At 37.3% G+C, this 24,424-nt stretch overlaps 1 protein-coding gene across 2 annotated transcripts in view; it reads left to right on the top strand.

Annotated features, from left to right (window-relative positions):
- Nucleotides 1-24,424, top strand: part of Exo70 (exocyst complex component 7) — a 340,721-nt gene that overhangs the window by 297,902 nt on the left and 18,395 nt on the right. For both annotated transcript variants that reach the window (XM_090377714.1, XM_090377715.1), the window contains 2 exons: nucleotides 9,494-9,627; nucleotides 21,956-22,063. In XM_090377714.1, the coding sequence (XP_090233840.1) occupies nucleotides 9,494-9,627; nucleotides 21,956-22,058 (237 nt within the window). In that variant the 3' untranslated portion in view covers nucleotides 22,059-22,063. The remainder of the gene's footprint in view (nucleotides 1-9,493; nucleotides 9,628-21,955; nucleotides 22,064-24,424) is intronic.

Genomic DNA, 24,424 nt, shown 5'->3' with positions numbered 1-24,424 from the left:
TACGACAAACTCACCATAGTAAAGTACCGTTCACTATACGATGTGTAGTAAGCGCCGGTCGTTGTGAATTGAATTTTAATTCTATTAAACAGCGATTCTAATTAGAGAAAATAGGAGGAATATTCTCCACAGGCTATAAAAGTAAAGATATATTAAGCACAAATTTATCCTTTATTACCTTACCAATTAAAAAATTAAATGATACGTGATAATCGGAATAATTAATACGTTCTGTAATATGTACATACGAACTAGTTGACATTTCTGTTCACTGACATTTGTGGGTGTGGGTTAAAATTTAAAACAGTAAAAAGATAAGCAATCAATAACAAAGAACACAGCACACACAAATTGCACGTAACACGATACGCACAAGTGAGAACGGAGTAACGAGTTACAAAGTTTTAAAAATAGGAATTAAGAGAAGATCTGAAAATTAATTTTTTTTATACGATCGAAGATTCCATGGAAGTGTAAACACATTTCACCATAATAACCCACAGAATTCCAGCTGTCAGTATTATTGAAAATTCAGTATGATCGAGTTTACTGTCCATTTATTATAGATTTCACTAACAGAAAAGCCCAATAAACAGGTGACTGCTAATTATTTTTGTTTTATGGTTGTGACCTCCAGAATTCCGACTGAATCACGTGGTACCGTCGGACACAATTGTAGGGTAATCTCCTTACAGATCAACTTATCTCTATCATAGGATTATGTGTCACATGTTAATTTTTATGTATCCCATGCATTTTTCTTCTCTGCCATATGTCTCATTAGTTCATCTGACATCCATTTAGGCCTAAACCTTGAACAATATTTCTTAGTTGGTATGTAAAGCCTAGTAGCTTCCAAGATAAGTTCTTTGAATGCTTCCCATTTTGAATTTGCTGTTGGTAACATCATCAGTTGGTCCCACTGTATAGAATTTAAATACTTTTTTTTTTTTATGTGAATCCCAAACACGACAGGTATTAGAACCTATAGTACTTAGTACCGTCTCAGACCATCATAGTTGCCTTTATGAAAGCAAAAACCCTTCCCTTTACCCCGATGGTAGTTACCTCTTTGAGTAAATCCCACTTCAGCACACTGCGATCACCGCCACCTAGTGGTTCCTTTATCTGCAGATTCTTAATGCATGAAGAATCACTGCTGATAATCAGATCAAGAGTATTACTCCCTCTAGTTGCCTCCCGAACATGCTGATGTAGAAAACAATCATCCAATAAATCCACAAAAGCCTTGCTAGTGTGTGTGTGACCAACCCACAATGTCACTGAAGGCAAATATTTGATATAATAGGCATCTTAGCATGCAAATTCTGAATATCCGATAGAAATCGATCTACCACCTTACAGAGCTGCAAATTATTCATACCTGTAAAAACATGGGTTGCAACCACATCATTTCATTCCTGTTTTTTGGCTTGCTCAGTGGGATAACCACATCTCCACTATTCACGATTGCAAGTAATCATTGTTTGGTTGATTCTTTGAGATGGTGAGCAACTCGAACCTGGGAAGGAGGCAGAGGTGGCATGTTGGCTTAATATATCATGCAGTGTCATCCCTGCACTAGGGAAGCAATTTCAGGAGACAAGAACAATTACAAGAAGAGCTGGCCAAAGTCACACGAGAGCTACATCAATCAGAATAGACTGCTATCTGGTTCTAATAACAAGACCTGTGGCCACAGGTGAAAACATTTCCAACCGAACTGTGTTAAGGAGGCTTAATTCAAGTGGACTCTATGCAAGGAGGCTTGTATCCCATTAACCCCAAACCACTGCAGTGTCTTTGAAACTGGTGCCATGAATGTGTCACTTGTAATCCTGAAAATATCATACAGTTCTGTTTTCCGACAGGCCCTGTTTTAGCCTACAAACAGTTTTTTTTTTTAATTATTTCATCCGGAGACAAGTAATGCAGTACCAACATCAGAAATAGACATGTGGAGGCAGTGTTCTCATGTGGGACTGAATAATGACCAATGGCTGCATTCTTCATGTTGTTGATAGGGGTACCATAACTGCTCTGAGGTACTAAGAATTAATCCTCAAACCCTATGTGTGGTTGGCCCAGATTTTCTTTTCATGTGACAGTGCCACTGCACATAGAGCTCTCAAGTGGTGGAGGAATATTTTGAAACTGAAGATATCCAACAACTGCTGTGGCGAGCTCAATCACCATTTATTCCGATTGAATACTGGTGGGATGCCCTTGAGTGTCTCATTGCACAGCATCAGCAGACTCCTCAGTTGCTTGGTGAGCTAAGCGCTGGTGGAGGAATGGGATTTGTTGCCACAAAATCTTATAGATACCCTTATATCAAGCATGGTTCATTCAATACGACATAAGATTAGCTCCTGTAAACTATTGGAAGGGTTTGTATGTCGTACTGAAGTCATGTGACCTTTTTTGAAATTCTTATACAAACCCCTATAAATGTCCCTTATACCTCTCCGAAGTTTTTCAATGTCTCCTCATTTCATTGTTATTCTATGGTACACCACTGCTCCATCGCAAGCTGCACAAGTTACACCACATTTTCTGCATGTTCTATTAATTTTGTTGAGCATTGTATATATGCATATTAGCAAAAGGGTTAATGAATAATTCATTAGACAGTGTCCAAGTGTTACAATTTGCAGAACCAACGTCTTTCATGGTAAGAGTACCCCTTTTGGATTTTGCTTGGAGAATGACTTATATGCTTGACTTCTTTTCCATGGAAAATAATGGAGTGAGTGGTTCAGAAGTACTGCAGGGATGGAATTATAGGAAAATCACAGCATGGGTTTGTTAAGGGGAGAATTCTATCTGACCAATTTTATAGCTGCTACTATGATGGGCGCCTCCGTAGCCAGGTGGGAAGGAGCAGCAGTGCGTAGCACACGCTTCTTGATTAGACTGGGGTTCGAGCCCGTCATCACCAAATAAGGAGGATGCGGAAAGGTCAAGGAATGACCACCGCATATCCCGGAGCAATATGGCCTTAGTTGCTAATGCTTCTAAAAACCAAATAACAAATAAAAAAATAGCTACTATGATGCAGTAATTAAGGAACTGAATGCAAATAATTTTGACATATATTTAGATAACTAAAACTTTTGACACTGTTCCACAAATTGGAGAAGTGTGGCATTGGGGGAAAGTTACTGCTGTGAATAAAGGGTTGGTTGGCTGGCAGATTTACGGCCTCCATAGCCCAGTGGTCAGGAGCGGGAGTACGGTAGCACATGCTCTTTGAGTAGACTGGGGTTCAAGCCCCTGACTACTAAATACAGTCGATCTGCCAACCCGCACTGGACCAGCTTGGCAGATTATGGTCCATTTCCTTCATGTTGAAGTGTTGAGGAGGCTTCCATCCTGCAGTGGGTTGATAATGGCTGTAGTTTACTTTTTTTTTTTCTTTTTTTTTTTTGACTGGCAGATTTATGTTTATTAATGATATTGAAGAAGGCATACCAAACTTATTGTCTAAGTTTGCACATGATACAAAGGTTGACAGGGTCGTTAACGACAAGAAACAGAGAATTCCCACTGCAGCACGACTAGATAAGTTAAGCAGATGGGCTGAGAAATGGCAGTTGAGGTTTAACATTCTGTTAAATACCAATTGTTAAATGTTAAACACCAGTTTACCTGAGTTGTTGGTAAATGGGTAGTATTAACTGGCAGAGCTACAAGACGACATCATAGTGCTACACAAAGAAAACAAGGAGATGAAATTTATACTCCTTGATATCTATAATAAGATCGAACTGAGTAAGCTCGCAGATCCGAGCAAACTCACTAACCTTCTGAACTCAGACGAACTTCGTAGATTATATAAAAATTACCCAAAGGCCATTACAGTATCAGTCTGCCCCGAATGTAGGAAAAAATCAATCCCCAGTCCTCCATCAGAAGCTCCAGGTAGGAACGAATCTGAAAAACGGCTAAACACAGGATTTCGTCGAGCGCCATCTCCTCACTCCAGCCAGCTTCTAAAAACAGATGGGAAAGGACAACAACCATCCACAAAAGCGCATCATTCACGTGCGCTCAAGAAGAACCTGAAAAGGGCAATTGATGTTAATCACCACTCAACAAAAGAGAGGTTTCCACAATTACAGAAGCAGGCTCCACCAACGGTCAATGGCACCGCAATAACGAATTCTCTACCTCTATGCCAATGAGGCAAAAGTCATCATTTCCACCTTCACACCCAACTCTTGGCAATGCCTGTCCTGTCATACCTCATTCGCAATTCTCATATTCACAAGGCCTGGGATTAAGTGTCGGAGCGAATTCAATATTCGAACCAGCGAATTCCTCCAAATTACAATTTCCACTCCCAGTTCACCCCACTGCATATCCATCCTATCCTATGCAACCAGAGGAAAGTACAAGTATGAACCTCAGAGTGAGCTAACGAACAAGTACGGCCTCACGTGAATGGCTTCGAATTGGCACATCGACCAACTCCAAACTGCAGCCTTCCCACACACCTCCCAGACGGCAGAAGTCCAGATCCTCTAGTGGACTTTTCGTATCTCGCTTAGCCCCAAATACCACAGCAAACCATGTTGCTGAGGTTCTACGTGATCAACTTCACACCAGGAACCCCCGCTGCACATCGTTCAGGGTTGAATGCGCACAGGACCTGTTCAATTTAATTGGAACCAAATCTATCTGGCCTATTGGCACCATTATTCGACCTAGGAGAACCAGTCACCTTCCCCAACCTCCACTTCTGCACCAAAACGAAGTCTGCAACATCACTACCCACAGCTGACTGGACTTGTTCCCGGACAACTTCCAAAGATCTCAACAGTCCTCCTTTCGTACCACTGCTCCTCTGCCAAACCCCACCGTTAAGGCACCACTCCGCCATGATACGAGTATCCTGAGCCCCCTAGGTGATGGACCCCATAAAATACCAGTCCATATTTCGTCAGGACGTCGAGCCGTTCGCTTTCGAACACGCCAACTCAGAACACCTCCAATCAGGACGGAAGTTCGTCGAACACCCGTCATCAGGGTGTACTTCCAAAATATCAGGTCCATTAGGAACAAACTAGACTCAGCAGAACAGATCTTCCTCTCCCAGATCGCTGATGTGGTCTGCCTCGCAGAAACGTGGCTTCAACCTAATCAAGATACACTCTTCTGCTCAGCTATTGCTGGTTACAACATGCTGTCTGCATCCAGGGAGCAATCTAGAGGCGGTGGAGTAGCCATACTGTACAACACCTCCCTATTCTCATATGAGAATTCGACCTCAACTACAACTGAAGATTTCGAAGCGATTATAGTCTCGCTACGCTTCCACTCCAGCCACATTGATATCGCATCTGTGTATATTCCCCCAGGGCCTACAATTGAAATTATTGAAGATTTAGGGAATTGGCTCTTAAACCATCTTCGTCCGTCTGCACAACGCCTTGTTTGTGGTGATTTTAACCTGCCTCCAAACCGACATCACCTCTTTATCAGGCTCTGCGAGTTCTTCGAATCCATCAACATGATACGGGTCAATGAGAACCCCACCGGGGGATTGAACCTACTGGATCTCGCTTTTGCTTCAACACCATGCACAGCTGAGGATGATCCCATCGCATTCTTCCTGTCTGATCACCAGCCCATAGTTTTGACATGGTCATTGCAGGTGCCAAACTTCAACATCCCTGACAACAAAATAGTCAAATATGTTTCAGCACCTAAATACCTTAATCCTCAACTCTGTGTAGAAGCAGCATCTTGCATTCCTTGGGATGTCCTCATTGACTGCGACCTCAGCCTTGCAGTGACACTCCTGTCTGACTGGATTAAATCCGTCACCGACTATGCTGCCACCAAACGAGTAACAGTAACTCCCCGTTCCAGATCGTGGTGGACTGCTAATCTTAACAACAGCTTCAAAATGAAACAAGTCCTACATAAGAAATGGAAGCATACGAATGACAGTAAAGACAGAATCGCCTTTTCCCGTGCCAGGGCCCACTTTAATCGAAAGAAAGCTGACGCAATCCAAGTGAACCTTAACTGCACTCTGAGGAAAGGAAAGCCATTCTATGCTGCCCCACATGGTGGATTCAATCACATGCTTGATCCTCAAGAATGGCTCAAATACATCGCCAGATTTTCAAATACAACCACAGTCCCATCTACAGTTGTCCAGCCTGACTATGAAAACCCTTCAGATGTCCTAGGGACTATCCAGATCACGGAACAGGAGTTCATACGTGCCATCAATTCCCTTCCCACAACAGCCACTGTTGGGGAGGATGGAATTCCACAATTTATGATCAAATGCTTAAGCACATTCATCATAGGCCCTCTTCTCTCGATCTACAACAGATGCCTCGCTGAGCATTATTTCCCACCCCAGTGGAATAAATACAGAGTGTACCCCATCCCCAAAAACCAATTTGCCACAAACGTCAGCCAGTTCAGACCCATATCAGTTGCCTCTTGTCTGTTAAAAACTCTTGAAAAGGCTTTGCTTCCCACAATCACTCAACAAATCCTCCAGATGAAACCACCTGAAATCCACTATGCTATCGCAGGAAAATCATCAATCACTAACTTGGTAGCCACCACAGAACAAATTCTCTCAGCATTCAAACAAAGAGCTGAGCTAGCAACCACATACCTCGACATAAGCGCAGCCTTTGATGCCGTGTCGATTCTGGCCTTGCTCCTCCTACTTAAGGAGAGTTTTCACATTCGAGGTGATATGCTGTGCTTTTTGGAATCACTTCTCAGTCACAGAATACTTATTCTCCATCGGCAGCAACATACCCTATCCTGCGACATTACTGCTGGAGTACCGCAGGGTGGTGTCCTGTTCACAGCCATCATCGTGCCCATTATTGCCTTAACGAATGGTCTCCTATGCTATGCCGATCACTTCAAACTGCTGACTCCAATTAACCCTGGCGACAACCCCGCCCAGCTCAGCAACAGGATCAATTCCCAACTTAAGGATCTAGAATTGTACCTGGCAAACTTCAATCTAAAAATCAACCCTCTGAAGTCTGCTCAGGTTATATTCTCCCTTAAATCCATGCCGACAGTACTCAACGTTTCACTCGCAGGGGTACGAATACCAAACGTACCCTCGCACACAGACCTTGGCGTTCTGTTCGACCAAAAGATGTCCTTTGTCAACCAGATCGACAAACTCAGTACCAGATTTTCTCGTCTACGGTGGATCTCAAAGCAGCAGCTGCTACACGTCCGACATCCTGCCACTGTTAAAAGGTTCATCACCTCCACCGTCTACCCTGCCATTCTCTATGGTGCAGAAATATGGGCCTCTGCTGCACATACAAACCTTAAGCGGGTGTACACTGCTGAGTACTGGCTACTGAAATGGGCGAATAACAAGCTTCGGCTACCTCCCGCTACCACAACTACCATGATGGCACAAGCACTCGACATCCCGAGGTTGAAGTTCCTGATCGTTGAAAAGAGGCTGGTCTTCACAGCCAAACTCATCTCAGGCCAAATATCATCTCCAAATATTTGGAATGCTTGCTCTTGGAGGATTCCACAGCCAAGCCTAAGGTCGGTACCAGCACTTGTGGCTCACCACAACAGGCTTGTACTCACCAAAAGATTTCTGCTCAAGCAGATGCTCGCTGCCCTCAACCGTGTGGACGCCGACATTGACACCATAATAAGTAAAAAGAAGGACAGACAACTTTATCAAAGCTCTTGAAACCTGAATCACTGCCAAGTTGTATTTGTTTTTCTTTATTTGTGTTCAGCTCCTTGTTTTTATGATGTATTTGTATTTCTTTTTGCATTTGTAATCTGTATTTTGTAGCCTTTTGTATGTGTTCGCTATATTTTGTAGCCATTTGAATTTGTATTTATGTTATCTATATGTGAACCCCTGGCGCTCGTCGCCATGATGGGATATTGTGCTGTAATTCTACTTCACAATAAAGATTTATTTATTAATCCCAGAATAGCATACCAGGTAGTGTACCACACTCATGTTGGTGGGAAATGAAAAAGACCTAGGGTAACTGTGCAGTACAGACAAGCTGCCAGAACTGTTCATGGGGTTCCATAAGTTATATACAGGAGGTCATTATCCAATTGTATAAGCTTGAGTATTACATACAGGTGTAAAACAGATTAATCAAGAACACAAAGGGATAGATATTCTTTCTGCAAATCGCAGTAGTTGGAAACCAAGCACCTGTCTGAAGTGTTTAAGGCTTTAAATGGATTGAGTAAGCTTAATGGTGGTATTCTAACTAACCCTTTTTCAGACTATGCAAACAAGGGAGCATAAAACTCAAATTGAAAAAGAGTGGATGTGTGAAAATTTTCTTTTAGCTAGAGAGTAATTGATTATTGAAACAGATTATCATCTGATATTTTGGAAGCAGATAATTAGAATAAGTTGGTAGTTTTTTGGTAATTCTGCATAAGCTCTCTTCTGTGCATCATTTGCCAATACTAATAATAATTCCAACAGTAAAGTTGAGTTTCCAGCTTATTTGGCAAACAGCCTCTAGCTCAGTGTTTCCCAGCCTAAATATTTGTAATATGAATGTGGACTGCATCAGTTAGGAATCAATGCTCTAGACGAACCCTGACAAAATCCCTCTGAATCTTTAATCTTCTGAAGTAAAGCATCTTTAAAATGCTATATATGTGTATATATATTTTTTTAATATATAAAGATATTTCATTTTGCATAATGAATTTTTCATATCCAAATAATGTAGAAATTGTTCTCGTGTTGATGCATATATATTTTTATATCAGTTTCATCCCAGAGTATTTTGGCTTTTATTTTTTAAGCCAAAATTCCCCCCAAAAAATTAGATGCAAGTGTGACATTAATCCCCCCCCCACGATTTTATTTAAAATTCTGATTTCTAATGTTGGCCAACCAAGTCAAAATAAGCTATATACAAAGTTGTTTTGCAAATAAATTCAGCTGGTATGTAAGAAAAACTCCCATTTGAGAATGTCATGATAGTTCTGTGAAGATTAAACTCCAAATACTGAGTGGCAATGGCCTATTACATCAGTTAAGTAAATGAAAGGATATTTTAGTGCAGGAATTGTAATTTTTATCAGATAATTTATTTAAAAAAAAAACATTATAAAAAGTTACTAATAACAGTTTTTAATTTAATAACACTTCCTAGCCTAAGCAATTTTGGGTAGAACAGAATAATTTTAAACGTTTTTGTTAACTTAACCCAAGGAAAATGTGCAATAAGCATTGCCCACTGCCTAATTTTGATAACGTGGATTATTTTTCTATAGCTTGTTTAAAAAGGATTTGTTAAAAAAAATTTAATGAGCTAAAATTATATGTAAAACCCTTAATAATGAATATTCACTTCATTAAAATGGTATACAGTTTAAGTGATTTGTTATAAACAGATGCCATTTCAAAGTAATTTTTTTTCCCTTTTAGATTGGCTCATTATGTGAGATATATTTCGGAATGTTTTTCCATTTTTAGGGTTTTAATAAAGAAATGGAAGAAATCCATCGCATACAGAAAGCATATGCAATTCCTGATGTTGAATTAAGAGAAAGTCTGAAGCAGGATAACAAGGAATTTATTTTGCCAAAATATACGATGTTTCATGAAAAGTAAGTGCATATTTTTAAAATAAGCAAACGGTTATCATCAGTTTTCACTTATATGGGCAACAACAAAAAAAAAATCCTCGGAATTTAGTAAAGAGTTTATACAACATAATAGCAACGATTTATACAGAAAGATATTGTTTGCACTGATAAATGCCACACTTTAATTATGCTGAAGTCAAAAAGCAACAGCCAGTGCTGATAACAATTACTTTGAGTTTTTTTTTTTTTTATTTGTTATCAGAATGTATATCCTATACATTAAACATTGTTTAAATGTTCATCTTATATGCAATACAGTTGGAAATTTGAACATGTAGTTGTCATGGTTAATTTAAAGTTCAAGCAACCAAATTACATAGATTTGATGTAAACAGGCTTCTAATAACTATCCAAGTTTTGAACTTGTGGATAATAATTACTGAAGGTAAATTTTTAGTCACATACTCTTGACAATGTACTTAATTTTTGTAATTCTCATTTAAAATATTAATCTTTTAGTTTCAGACATTCATATGAGAAAGATAATTGCATTGTGGAAAAATTATCATCGGCCATTTTCAATCCACTGCAGAATGAAGGCCTCTCCAGCAACTTTCCAGTTCCTTCTGTTTTGTGCAATGGCCATCCATTTACTACCCACAAACTCATGAATATCATCTGTCCATCTCTGTCATTGTCTTCCAGGTTTTCTTCTAGCTCCTCTTGGGTACCATTCTGTTATTTTCTTAGTCCATCTGTCATCATGTCTTCGAGCATTCCTGCCCAAGACCATTTTAGTTCTTTAGTTTTGATAAGAATGTCCTTTATTTGAGTTTGCTGCTGCCTAATCCATGTGCTTCTCTTCTTATCTAACAGTCTGATTCCCAATATAATTCATTCCATTCTTCACTGTGTAGTTCTCAGCTTCTCTTCCATTCTTTTGGTGAGTGCCAAAGTTTCACTTCCATAAGTCATGGTGGGGAGTATACATTGGTTCATTATTTTACATTTCAGACAAATTGGGATATTGCTCCTCAGTATGTGACTATTTCCTGAATGCTATCCATCCAAAATTTATTCTTCCCTTGACTTCCAGCCATTTATCATTATTACAGCTAATGACTTGTACCAGATAAGTATATGATTACTGATTGATTCCTACATTGTACTGGGTGGTTACTTGGCCCTCTGTGCTGCATTGCTGTTGTGTTATGAGATATACGATGTTGCCTTTTGTCAAGATGCTGACATCTACAAGTCTTGCCCCCACAATCATTCCACATTCAAAGTTGTAACGATATTAATGCACACTCAAAAACTGATCACTTGGTGTGCAAACTACAATCTCATCAACCATTCCTAACTTTGAGCCTTCACAAGCATCACAGATCAGTCCACTCCAGCAGAAGAGTGTCATCAATGTACATCCAATCAGTATACGGAAGAAAATTTTTTCAGTTGTGAATGAGAAGATTCAAGCCCATTAATTTTAGATTTTTAATCTAATAACACTCCCAAATCAGTGGCTCCATTATTCATTAAAAGCATTTATAACTCATGTTGGAGATAGTGACCTCAAATAGCCAAGTAAGGTGGAAGAACCTCTAAGATTACATTATTAGCAACTCTAAGTTGACTAGCAGATAATAGCGTAATTTCTGAAGCGAGCCCAAGCCTGTCACTTGAGCAACCAAAGTGTCTTCACGACAGAAAATAAAACACGGATGCATTTTTTTTTTTGTCTGATTATCTGAACACCTGCACCGAAAATGGGGCAGTGCAGCTGTTGCCAAGGTTTAATATTCACTTAACTTTTGTTACTTTTTTTCTCTTTTTGCTCAATACTGTTCTTATTAAATTTAAGCTGTACACAAAGAGAATCTTATTTTATATAGAATATAATTACAGTACTGTGGCACTTTATATTATGTCATTCTTAAAGAGTGTAAGAGTTACTTGTGTGGAAAACACAATGAATAAAGTGTTCTTCAGGAAGCTGGCTACTATAGTGAATCAGAGCATATTATTAATGTTGTTTTAATTTTGAAATAAGTTGTATATATATTTTAGTCATATCTTGTATTATAGTAAATTTTAAATCTGTATTATATAGATTTAGTGTCAAGAAAGTATTATATCACTTGTACGTAGTAGTTTCAGTTATTATATCTGCAACTTGTGCAGATTTGTTTCAGATATAATAACTTACATTTTATTTATGAAGGTAAGCCCTGGTATTAAGAAAAGAAATCGTATTGTCCAAGTGATTAAATCAGTAGGAGTGTTTCAAAAGGGTGATATTGTTGTACATGTTGGCACTAATGACAAGTACAGGTCAATGTTGAAAAATTTTGAGTTAGGGTTAAATTTAAAAGTGTCTGCAATTCTGCTCAGACACTATAGGAGAGTGTATATGATGAGAGCCCTGGAGAGATTGTGCAAGGTAAAATTTTTCTTAACATGATCTGTGCTTGTTAACAGGAGAGACTGCTTCTACAGGGATAGGATACACTTAAATAGAAAAGCTGCAAGAATGTTTTACTGATGCTATTGAGGCAGTTAGGTGGGTCAAGTAACTGCTAGCTTGAGGCATTTCACAAATTAATAGATTAACAGTAGCCACAGGCAGAGGTGAAAGTGATTCTTCTATTGAATGAGCAGCAGCCTGGAAAGCAAGATTCTGGGAGTTATCATGGAACAAGTAAATACATGGGATGTGTTAGGATAACTAAGAGTAAGAACAGGTGCATATAGTCCTACATGTACACCAATGCTAGATGTTTAGTAAATAAATTTGATGTGTGGGTCAAGACATCAAAGGCAGATATTGTTGGGATATCAGAGACGTGGTGTCATACAGATATAAGGAATGCACAATTGGAATTCGCAGAGTACAATGTGTACATAAAGGATGACAGGTTAGGGAGGGAGGATGGTCTTGTTAAGAAACACAAAATCTAACGAAGTGCATCCAGCTGACATGGGTGGACAGGGCAATGTTGAGTCAGTTTGATGTGATAAAGCACTGGGAAAGCAAAATTGAGAGTAGGAGTGTGTTATAGGCCCAATGACTCATCAGTACAATGAACAACTGTACAGAGAAATAGTGAGCCTATAAATCAGATTGTCTTATAATGGTGGATTTTAACTTGCCAGATATTGACTGCAACTTACGTTGTGGTCACTTGCACACTAGCAAGTATTTTGTGGATTTATTGGATGATTGTTTTTAACAGCAGCATATTCAAGGAAACTATTAATCTGATTATCAGCAGCGATTCTTCATGCATTAAGAATCTGCAGATAAAGGAACCACAGTGTGCTGATGCGGGATTTACTTAAAGATGTAACTACCATCAGGGGTAAAGGGAAGGGTTTTGCTTTCACAAAGGTCTGGTCACAGATAGTTTTTAAATTCTATATAGTTGACCAACTGATGATGTTACCAACAGCAAATTCTAAATGGGAAGCATTCAAGGAAGCTGCTCGGCTTTTTGTGCCAATTAAACAATACTGTTCATGATAAAGATTAAATCAATGGCAGAACTAATGCAGATTGTGGAAGAGAAGAAAATTGCATGGCATGCATATAAATCATCAGGTGACACAGAAGACTATGGTAGATATAATCTAGTCTGTAATCAAGTCGCGAAGGCAGCTTACAAGAAATGTTTCGCAAAGGATGCAAAAAAAAAAAAAAAAACACAGCAAAGGCTTCTTTACTTATTTAATAAACTCTTGAAGGAAGGGGATCAATCAGATTGGTCCACTTGAGATTGATGGTTCGATTGTTGACATACCTGCTGAGGTAGCTGCCAAACTGAATGAGCATTTTGTATTTACCTTCACGCAGGTGAGGAAGTCTTTAGGTAAGTGGAAGACAGAAGCTTATCAAACTCTGGCAGGGAGGTAATTAATGTTTTTTTAATAACTGAGAGCAAAATGGAGAAAAAACTGAAATTGAACATAAGAAAGGCACCTGGAGTGGATTGGATCTATCCAGTTATATTGAAGTAGATAGCAAAGGAAGTAAACAAACTCTTAGCCACAATTATGAACACTTCCTTGGACTGGAGATGTGTAAATGTATCTCAAATTCACAAAGGAGGTTCACAGGGTAACACGATTAACTACAGAGCAGTTAGTTTAACATGGGAACAAGATTAGCTCATTGCAGGAGAAGTTTTTACGGCTCCAGCTAATAGAGAAGTTTTTCTTAAATTATTACAATTTTTTTATTTACATATTTATTGTCTAGAATTAGATTTATATGTCTAGTTAATATACTTAGATAGATTTTGTGGGTTATTACTTAGTTTCGATAAAACTTGTACCATTTAAAACTTTCCGTCATTGTGTAGTATCCATACGGAATAGCACAAGGTATATTTTTGGGGAATACAATGTGTACAGGAAGGGAGGAGGGGTTATGCTGTTAGTTAAGATACACAAATTGTAAGGAAGTGCATCCAATTGATGTGTTGAGTGTTTGGAGTGACATAAGCACTGGGAAAGCAAAACTGAGGGTAGGAGTTTGTTATAAGCCTAATGACTCTGATGAGTACAGTGAATTATACAGAGAAATAGTGGGCCAGTAAATAAGAGTGTCTTGTAATGGAGGATTTTTGTGGAGTCCGCACAGACTGGTGATGCGTAAATATATCTCCAATTCACAAGGGGGGGGGGAGATCACAGGGTAACACGAGTAATTACAAACCTGATCCAGAGAAAATAATGGAGCCCCCAGTTAAAGAAGCATTGCAGCATCATCTAGACACAGCATGGGTTTGTCAAGGGAAAGTCTTGTCTAACCAATTTGATTGGATACTATAATGTGGTCACAAAGGAGCTGGATGCAAAAAATAGTTTTGATATAATATACTTGGATTTCAGGAAAGCTTTTGATACTGTTGCACATGAAAAGACTACTGTACAAATTGGAACAGTATGGCATTATGGGCAAGTTGCTACAATGGATACTGCTTTACGTTGACTAATGTTATTAGTGGTGTCCCGCAGGGTTCGGTGTTGGGCCCATTGTTTTGTACATTTATCAGTGATATTGATGAAGGTATATCAAGCTTAATGCCAAAGGTTGGCAGGTTGTTAATAACAGTAATGACAGTATGCTGCTGCAACAGGATCTGGAAAAGTTGGGCATATGGGCTGAGAAGTGGTAACTGCAGTTTAACATTGACAAATGCTCCATATGGGTAGCAGTAACTGAAGAGAAATGTACCAACCTAAGTGTAACACATATTGGTACCAAATGTACCAATATTTGTTATATTCAGGGTAGTGGAGAATGAGAGAGTGCTGGGGGTAATTGTACAGTCATATATAAAGTTTTCTGACCAGTGCAGCCAGAGTAGGTCATGGGGACGTCAATGATATACAGGAATTTTGCATGCAGAGTGATTTTCCTCTTATATAAGGTCAGGCCACACCTTGAGTACTGTGTATGATGTTACCAACAGCAAATTAAAAATGAGAAGCATTCAAAGAATTAATCTTGGAAGCTACTAGGCTTTTCATACCAACTAAGAAATATTGTTCAAGATTTAGGCCTAAATGAATGTCAGATGAACTAATTAGACATGTAGCAGAGAGAAAAAAAATGCATGGGATACATATAAATTAACAGGTGACACAGGAGGTTAGGCAGGCAAAGGTAGATTACAAGAAATCTTTGGCAAACGATGCAAAGAAAAACAAAGTTCTTTACTTATGTAAACTCTAGAAGGAAGGGGATGAATCAGATTGGTCCACTTGATATTGATGGTTAAACTGTTGATGATCCTGCTCAGGTAGCTAACAAACTAAATGAATATTTTGCATCTACATTCACACATGAGGAGTTATTCAGGGAGGGGAATGCCAGAGGTGAATTAAACTCTGGCAGTAAACTAGATAATCTTGTAATAACTGAGAGTAAAGTGAAGGAGAAATTGTTGAAGATAAACATAAGAAAGGCACCTAGGGTGGATGGAATCTATTCAGTTATATATTAAAGTAGGCAGCAGAGGAAGAAACAAACCTTCAGCCATAATTATGAGAGGTACCCATGGACTGGATATGTGATCCCAATCCACAAAGGAGGATCAAAGGTAGACACAGGTAATTACAGGCCTGTTAGTTTAACTTCTGTTGCAGGGAAATCAATGGAGGCACTGCAGGATTATCTAGACAAGACTTCAGTTATAGCTTGGACACAACATGATTACTAACAGTCCCACCATCATGAAGGTGCAAGATTCAAACTGAGGAACGACAGCTGTGTGGAAGCTTGCCGGAACAAACTTCTATCTGTTGTTGTGGAAGTTGATAGCTTAAATGCAAACAGAACTAGACAAACATTTGGAATGAATGAATCAGTGAAATGGGAAGGGTTTTTTTTTTTTTTTTTGGGCTGATGCTGTATAAGCTTGCTTTCTTGCATCATGTAACTCTACTAATAATAATAATCTGTTCCAGAAAAAATAATGGAGTCACTGGTTAAAGAAGCATTGCAGAATCATCTAGGCAAGACTGCAGATTATAGTTCAGAAACAGCATGGGTTTGTTAAGGGAAAGTCTTGTTGGACAAATTTGATTGGATACTATAATATAGTCACAAAGGAACAGGACACAAAAAATAATTTTGATATCAGATACTTGGATTTTAGGAAAGTTTTTGATACTGTTCCATATGGAAGACTACTGTACAAATTGGAGCAGAATGGTATTAAGGGCAAGTTGCTATGATGGATAAAAGCATGGTTGAGTGAGAGAAGACAGAGTGGTAATCAGTGGACACTGCTCTTTGTGGATTAATGCTACTAGTGGAGAACCCCAGTGTTCCGTCTATTGTTTTCTATATTTATCAATGATACAGAGCAGGGGTTAATGTCTAAGTTTGCAGATGATGTGAAGGTTCCAGGTTTGTTAAGCAGTAATGATAGTACACTACTTCAACAGAATCTAGAAAAGTTGAGCGGATGGGCTGGAGAGGTGACAACTGAAGTTTAACATTGACAAATGTAAAGTACTGCATATGGGTAGCAGTGACCTGGGAGTAATTGTGCAGTCAGATATCAAGTTTTCTGAGCAGTGCAGACAGGAATTTTACTAGCAAGAAGGTGATTGTCCCCTTGTATAAGGCAATGGTCAGGCCACACCATGAGTACTGTATACAGGTATGAAATCTCATTTTAGAAATGAAGGGCAGCAAGATTGGTGAATGGACAAACGGTTGCTGTTACCAAGAGAGGCTAAGTTCTGTAATTGCAGCGTCTGAAGCCTAGGCACCTGCGAGGTGTATAAGGCCTTGAATGCTTTGAGCAAGTTCAGTGCCGATGAGACAAATTCAAATTGAGCAAAGACAATTGTAGAATAGGTGTGCGGAAATTTGCCTTTAGCCAATGGGTGGTTGATAGTCGGAACAAATTTCCACCTGTTGTGGTGGAGGTCAACAACTTAAATACATTCAAGACTACTAGACAAACATTTGAAGTGAATGGATGGATGAAATGGGGTGGTTTTTTTTGTTGATTTGGCTGATGCTATATGAGCTTGCTTTCTTGCATCATATGCCTCTACTAATGCTAAAATGGTGATACTGAATCCACAAAAACTAAACTTGTAATTATAGATTGGAAACAAAATAAAATAAATCCTTTTTGAAATGAAGAGATGGGAACTTTAGCTGAAAAGTAGAGAAAATCCACATATAGAAAATCAATGAAACAGTATATTTGTTTGCAGGTTTAAGTTTTCCATGGAATGAAAAACTCCAAAATGTCAGTGAGACAATATTCTTGACCGTAAAAATCTTTAACCTATTGAATAATAAAAGAAAAATTCTGCCCTGTCCTTTCAAGAGGAAGCTGCAAAGATAATGTTTTGATACCATCTGAACTCAAAAAAGTGAGTTGAGTGGCTGTATCCCCAAACACTATGCAACCAAAAGCAGAGGTCCTGATCTGAATATAAAAATTCAAAGAGAGAGAGAGAGCGCGCCTTTAGCAAGAATAAAATATTTGACAGACACTTTTAAACTCAAATCAGTAAAGGTTACCCCATAATTACAAAATATGAAATGAACACAGCAAAGTAACTTAAAACAAGAAAAAGTGTAAAACTAATGAAGTCTGAAATAGTGAAGGTGCAAGCATGCACTAACGAAAACAGTAAAAGTTGAAGGGCACAAAACTGAATGGCATAAGAGCTAAAATATAAACTATTCTTAGTATAAACTTTCACTCTATAGTTTTTCTTTTCTGGAAAAAGCCAAACCTACAGACAAACATAATTTTAAAATGTATCAGCTACATTTCCTGTAATCAGTGGTGAGAAGAACATTTATTGCATTTTAAACCCAATCTCTAAAAAAAGGCCATTATGGTTTAGTTCAGAGGTTCCCAAACTTTCTCGGTGCACGGCACCCTCAGTGTCCCAGTAATTTTTTCCTGGCACTCGTGTGCCAAAAGAAATAACTAACACAGCGGTTTCTGACCTTTTAGTAATCCAATTCTCTCTGTGTATACATATAATATTAAAAAAATGTTATATGATAGTTGTTATAATAATATAATTATAAACAAAATTACAATTCATAATACAAATTATATATACTTATATAGAAGTACTAAATAAACATCAGTTATAGATCACCACAAAATTAAAAAGATACGGTACAACAGATACTGTACACCTTTTTATAATGAAAAAAATATATATATAAGTTTAAGAAACTTAAACCCAAATTACATGGCATCCCTGGAATGTTGTTGTGGTACCTTAGTGTGCCACGGCCCCCCCAGTTGAAAACCACTGGTCTAGTTCATAGTTTTCAGTCTTTATTGGAACTCTCCACTTTTGCCCTCCCCCACTAAGTTACCTAAATTGCCTCATATTTGAGATTTCATGCTCACACTACTTCAGATTTCATTATTCTTGCACATTCACTTGTTTGAAGTATGCTGCTTTTTTGTAATCAATTTTTCGTGGCCTCAAGTGTTTCACTAGGGCTGCTGCTTGTGTTGAGAGGTTATAGAAACATGCTTTATCCTTCACCATCTGTGGCATCAGAAGCCACATTCTTCCCTTTTCAGTAGGCAACCTTGCTTTTAAACTTACTTTGTGGTGATACATTGTCTTGTTAGTTTTTGATTTATCACCTCAGCTGTACAATAGAGGTTAGGACCTATTTGTACTGTTTACAAGTTGGTAGCCTGCTTAACCAACAACCTCACTTCCTTTTTAAAACATTGTCTGATGCCAACAGCTGGTGTATAGTCCATCTCACTTAACTCTATCTTCCTTTGCAGAAAGTAGTTCAACATTACAGTAAGAAACTGATACAAAAGAGGTAATACTAAAGTCTGAATTAATAAAAGTTCTCTACTTTACGAGTTAATTCGTTCCTAGCGCGTGCTTGTAAAGTGGGAATTTATTTCCCATAGACATAAGGTTAAAAATAGGGGTTACGTTCTCAAAAGAAATGAAAGCGGAGCCTGTAAAATCAAACAAATTATAATAATAGAGAAATTATTTACGACTTACAAATGTTAATGAATGTTTATCCTTCATCATCATTCACTAAATGCACACTTGACTCATTATTGGCTCGGCACAAGGAGTAGTCTTCTTCAAAAATGTTTCAAGAGGCTTTTGTTTCCAAGATAATCTTCTCTTAATTATAAATTTCACGATTGCATGCATAAACATTTTTTAACGGCACACACAAATTGCAACTAACACAATTCGCGTGGAGTAACAAGTTTACGAAGCTTAAAAAAAAAAAAAGGAATGAAGAGAAGATTCTGAAAATTTATTTATATGATTGAAGATTTCAGTAGCGGGGTAAATACATTTCACTATAATAATGTAAAAAACCATGCAATTCCAGCTATCGGTATTTTCACAAATGCAAGAAGATAGTCTACTACCTGTTTATAATTGCTTGCAATAACAGCCCAATAAACCAGAAAGTGCAAATTGTTTTTATTCTTTTATGGTAATGACCTCCAGAAATTAGAAAAATATCAAAGGCATTTAAAATTGATTTTTATAATGGAACATTTGATAACAATGAAAGTGTAGTGCATTTTAATGATTTGAATTGGTAACTAATACAATTTACAAACCACACTCACGACCTTTTATAGTCCACAAGTGTGACCTTAAAAATGACATTTTAGAGAGATAAATAGCTTAGTTATACAGAGGAAATCTCAACTTCCAAGATCTTTAAAAATAATTACCAAAAAACAATGTGTTGTTAGGTTCACATTACGGTATTTTAACAATATGATGGCGTCTCTGGAACTGATTATTATCTTAAAGCGGGGCACACTGTGTTGTATAGCTACGTGCGTGGTTTGGAATGCAGTATTTATGAATGTTTAACATTTCATTTTTTGCAATTAATGTCCATATTTTCGATTTTGTTGATACTTAAGAAAAAAAAACTCTTAAAGCGAGAACTGCCTGTATATGAAATACAAAGTTGTTCTGAGGAAAACTAGAACTAATTCTATGTTTAATTAAAGCATCTACATTTTTTTAAAGTGAAATTGTTAAAACAAAAAATCCTTATTGGATAATTTAAATAAGCCACACCCTTCCTCAAAAATTATGATCTGAACAACCTGTGTAGGGTATTCAGATGTTTTTAACCATATTAAAATAAAATTTAATTTAAGTTATGGATAGGGTTACCAGATTTGCACCTTTGAAATTAAGGAAATTGGGTGAGAAAAGGGGGCTGTAGTTTCTGGAAAAATTCTAGGATTTCACACTTTGTTGTGCAGGGATGGATCATACTAATGAAAGTTTCATCCACGATTATTGGTGTAAAATTCCAAAAGCATTATCTGTACACTTCAGCCTCTCCTAGTCTGGCTGAAATATTTTTCATCTTTGTCGACTCATTTGTAGAATGTTAGTTGTTTTGCTGTCTACTGTTACACAATCCACTGATCATGAACAACAAAACAAAATGCATTCTTTGGTTGGCACAATTCTTGATTAAACACAAACAGACAGTCCTTTCATTATAGCTGTCTTATTTTGTGAAATTACTTGTTTTGGGTTTTTTTAGGTTTACAAAAAATGGGTTATACACTGGTGTTGAAAGAAAATCCATCACCCCTTAAAATTGTAATTGTAATCCGAAAAACTTAAGTATATGGCAATATTACAGATTGCATCAGATAAGATTGACATGTGTAGGTGATGACGTAATAATGCATTGGCTGTTACTTTCAGCTATATAAGCAGGCTCTGCAAGAGTTGCAGTCATCCCTTGCTTGTGTCAGGATGGCAAGTTATGTGCAGTTGACACCACAAAGAAAGAGTGCTATTGTTGCTTTATGTGAGGAATGATAAAGTTTGTAATCATTCAACAGTGAGTAGATTTACTCAAGAATACTGGTTCTGCTGATAGGAAAAAAAGGAACTAAATGCAAATGAGTGTTTACGCCAAAACAGAACCGTGTTTTGAAGGGGGTATGCCTTAAAAACCATAAAGCTTCTTCGCCTGAGCTGAAAAGAGAATGGGAAGAACATAAAGGAATGGTAGCAAGTACAATAACAGTCAGAAGGATGCCTTTTCAAAAATGGACTTATAGCCGGTTGCCCTAAGAAGAAGCCCCTCCTCACACAAAAAATTAAAAATGAAGCTTGTCATCGGCTGTGTAAGTAGGCACTTCTGTAATTACTTTAGCATCATTTCTGCATTAGAGCTTCGACAGTAATGTGTTTACATTTGTTACAGGTGAAAAAATGGTTGGAAGAAAGGTCCATTAAAACTCTTAGCTGGCCAAGAAACAGCCCAGACCTCAATCCTATAGAGAACTGTTGGCATCGTGTGGAATCTGCAGTTGCCAGAAAGAAACCAAAGACCCTTCGTGAACTTCAGGAAGCCATAATTTGTGTTTGGAACCACAAATTATCAGTTGACTATCTTCAGAAATTGATCTTTTTGTCAGGGCCAGGCGGTTCAACTAAATATTAGTTTGCACCTGGTGAACTTTTCATTTTATTTTCCATTTAAAATGATAAACTGAAGCAAATTGAGGGCTTCTGATAAAATTTCAGCCATAATTGTAGTGTTTACCAAATGCTTGTTTTGAAATATTTTGAGGGCACCTGTCAAATATTACTTAGCTTTGCCTTAATTGTTTATAATTCTATTTGTGATGTTAGTCATTAATGTAACAAAGTAACAAAATGGAACTAGAAATGTGAAATTCTTAGGTGATGCACTTTCTTTGAACACCAGTGCATGTGTATTAATTTTATAATCTCTGCACTTTAAGTTAAAACTATTAATAAATTCTTATAATTGCATTTTATTTTCATATAGGTATGTACATATGCCATTTACTAAGAATCCAGAGAAGTATTTGAAATATGCACCAGAGAATGTTTCAGAACTGATCAATAAGTTTTTTGATGCAGCAGCATAACCATTGTAAAGGCTTTAATAGGAAATTATACACTATTTATTTATCAAAAAATGTTTAATATCTGTGAATTTAAGTTAATAAATTATTGTTATTTCAGTGAAACTAATGTTTCCTGTTAAGTACAGGTCAAAGCATACATTGCCCTGAAATTGCAAGCTATAGCAGCTCTATCCTGAAAAAGGCCTCTGAGGTTGGGCAAATTCATATTTTAGCATTAAATCAGCTCACACACCAACCATAAGAATAAGTATTTACTGTAACTAAAATATTTACATATTAAAATAAAATAAATATTTACAAAAACTGCTATTATATTAAATTAGATTATATACATGTAAAAGATATTAAAACTGTGATAAAATCCTTGAGATAAAATACACTAAAATAAACCGGATTAAAAGCGATAAAAATCTCTGGAGCTTTCGGAAGCATCGGCTTCCTTCCTCAGCAGTAACAAAACTTCCTGCAGCACATCCATATATAACAGGATCATGGTACTTATACACGTGGTGCAGTCGGCGCATGGTCTGAACTGTAAGCGGAAATAGCTCGGGAACGTGTTAAGCAAAACCGTTCATCCGTACTTAGGATGATAGCTTCAAACAGAGGATGCATACGCATACCTCTGTCCCTATTCATAATATTGTGGTCGGATGAACAGATTCGTAGGCTCTCGAGCCATTTATGGTTCCAGAACCCATGCGCTCGATCCACGATAACCGCATCCTCTGGGGAGATTTGATGCTGCTTCTCCCAAAAATGTTTGGCCACAGCAAACTTATTGTAATCAGCGGTTTTTATAGCATTTGCATGCTCCCCCAGACAATCCTTGAGCCGTCGTTTTGTCTGGCCCACATAACATTCCCCACAATCTGGGCATTTTATCCTGTATACTACTCCACTAGTAGTGGATTATATGGATGTGCTGCAGGAAGTTTTGTTACTGCTGAGGAAGGAAGCCGATGCTTCCGAAAGCTCCAGAGATTTTTATCGCTTTTAATCCGGTTTATTTTAGTGTATTTTATCTCAAGGATTTTATCACAGTTTTAATATCTTTTACATGTATATAATCTAATTTAATATAATAGCGGTTTTTGTAAATATTTATTTTATTTTAATATGTAAATATTTTAGTTACAGTAAATACTTATTCTTATGGTTGGTGTGTGAGCTGATTTAATGCTAAAATATAGCAGCTCTAATCATCCACATCTAAACAAGTGGCCACCTATTTAGAAATATGAGGAAAAAATGGGCAAACAACCACTTATTGAATATTACAAGCATAATATCAAATACAACAGAACTATAATAACACTAAAGAGGGGTAGTCAATTTCTAGTCTCACCTAGAAATATTTCAGTTATGGCAGTGGTTTTCAACTTTTTTTTTAATAATAGCACCCCTACTCAATCTAATATTTAAAAAATATGTTATATGATAGTTATTACAATAATATAACTATAAACAAAATTACAATTCGTAGTACAAATTATATATACTTATAATTTTATTCTTTATTTTACTAAATAGAGATCACCGCAAAATTAAATAGATATCGTACACCTTTTTATAATGAAACAAATATATAAATAAATTAAAAAATAAGTTTAAGTAACTAACTTAAACCCAAATTACATGGCACCCTTGGAATGTTGTTGCAGCACCCTGATTGAAAACCACTGGGTTAGGGATTTGAAACTTGGCTGGCAATTCCATCTTTCAGGCCTCAAATAGCATTCTTCACTTTGAACAGAAAACCACACTACCACCTCAATTTCTGAAATCTGCTCTTGCATAACAGTTTCTTCAGTTTAGGGAAGAGGAAGTTGAGTGCAGATTTTCACTTCTTTCAACTTCATAACCTCTGAATTTTCCCAGAAGGTTTCTGTAATACTTCCCAATGATGCTGTTGCCTTTTGGAAAGTAATCTGTAAGATAATACTTTTACAATCTCAGTACACTAACAATTGAACCTTTGTTTTTTTGTGGAGGTTGGTGAAGATGAATGTTTCCATTGTCTGCTCATCTTTTGTGTGTCTGGGTCATGGTGATGTACTCAGCATTCATCAACGTTCTCTCTACAAAGTAATGATTGTGCAAACAGACCCACGAAAGGCATTTTTTTGTAATTGACTAATTTCTGTTATATACAAGATAATCAAAAATTTCAATGAAAGTTTCAAAAAAAATTTTTTTTTTTTTGTCCCTTTTGTTTTTTTATAGATTTATTTTATTTAGTTATTTTCTGGCCAGTGCAGCAAAAGTCAATGGCTTCCTTGCACTATTTGGATAAAATGGAATATTGTATTATAAGGATATCACAACCATTAATAGAGCCAACTGACAACGGGCATTCCCATGGA

This window comes from Mastigoproctus giganteus, chromosome 7 (genome assembly GCF_048544385.1).
Source record: "Mastigoproctus giganteus isolate SK-2022 chromosome 7, ASM4854438v1, whole genome shotgun sequence".
Classification (NCBI taxonomy): domain Eukaryota; kingdom Metazoa; phylum Arthropoda; class Arachnida; order Uropygi; family Thelyphonidae; genus Mastigoproctus; species Mastigoproctus giganteus.
The sequence above is the reverse complement of the archived record's forward strand: the minus strand, read 5'-3'. Positions and strand labels throughout refer to the sequence as shown.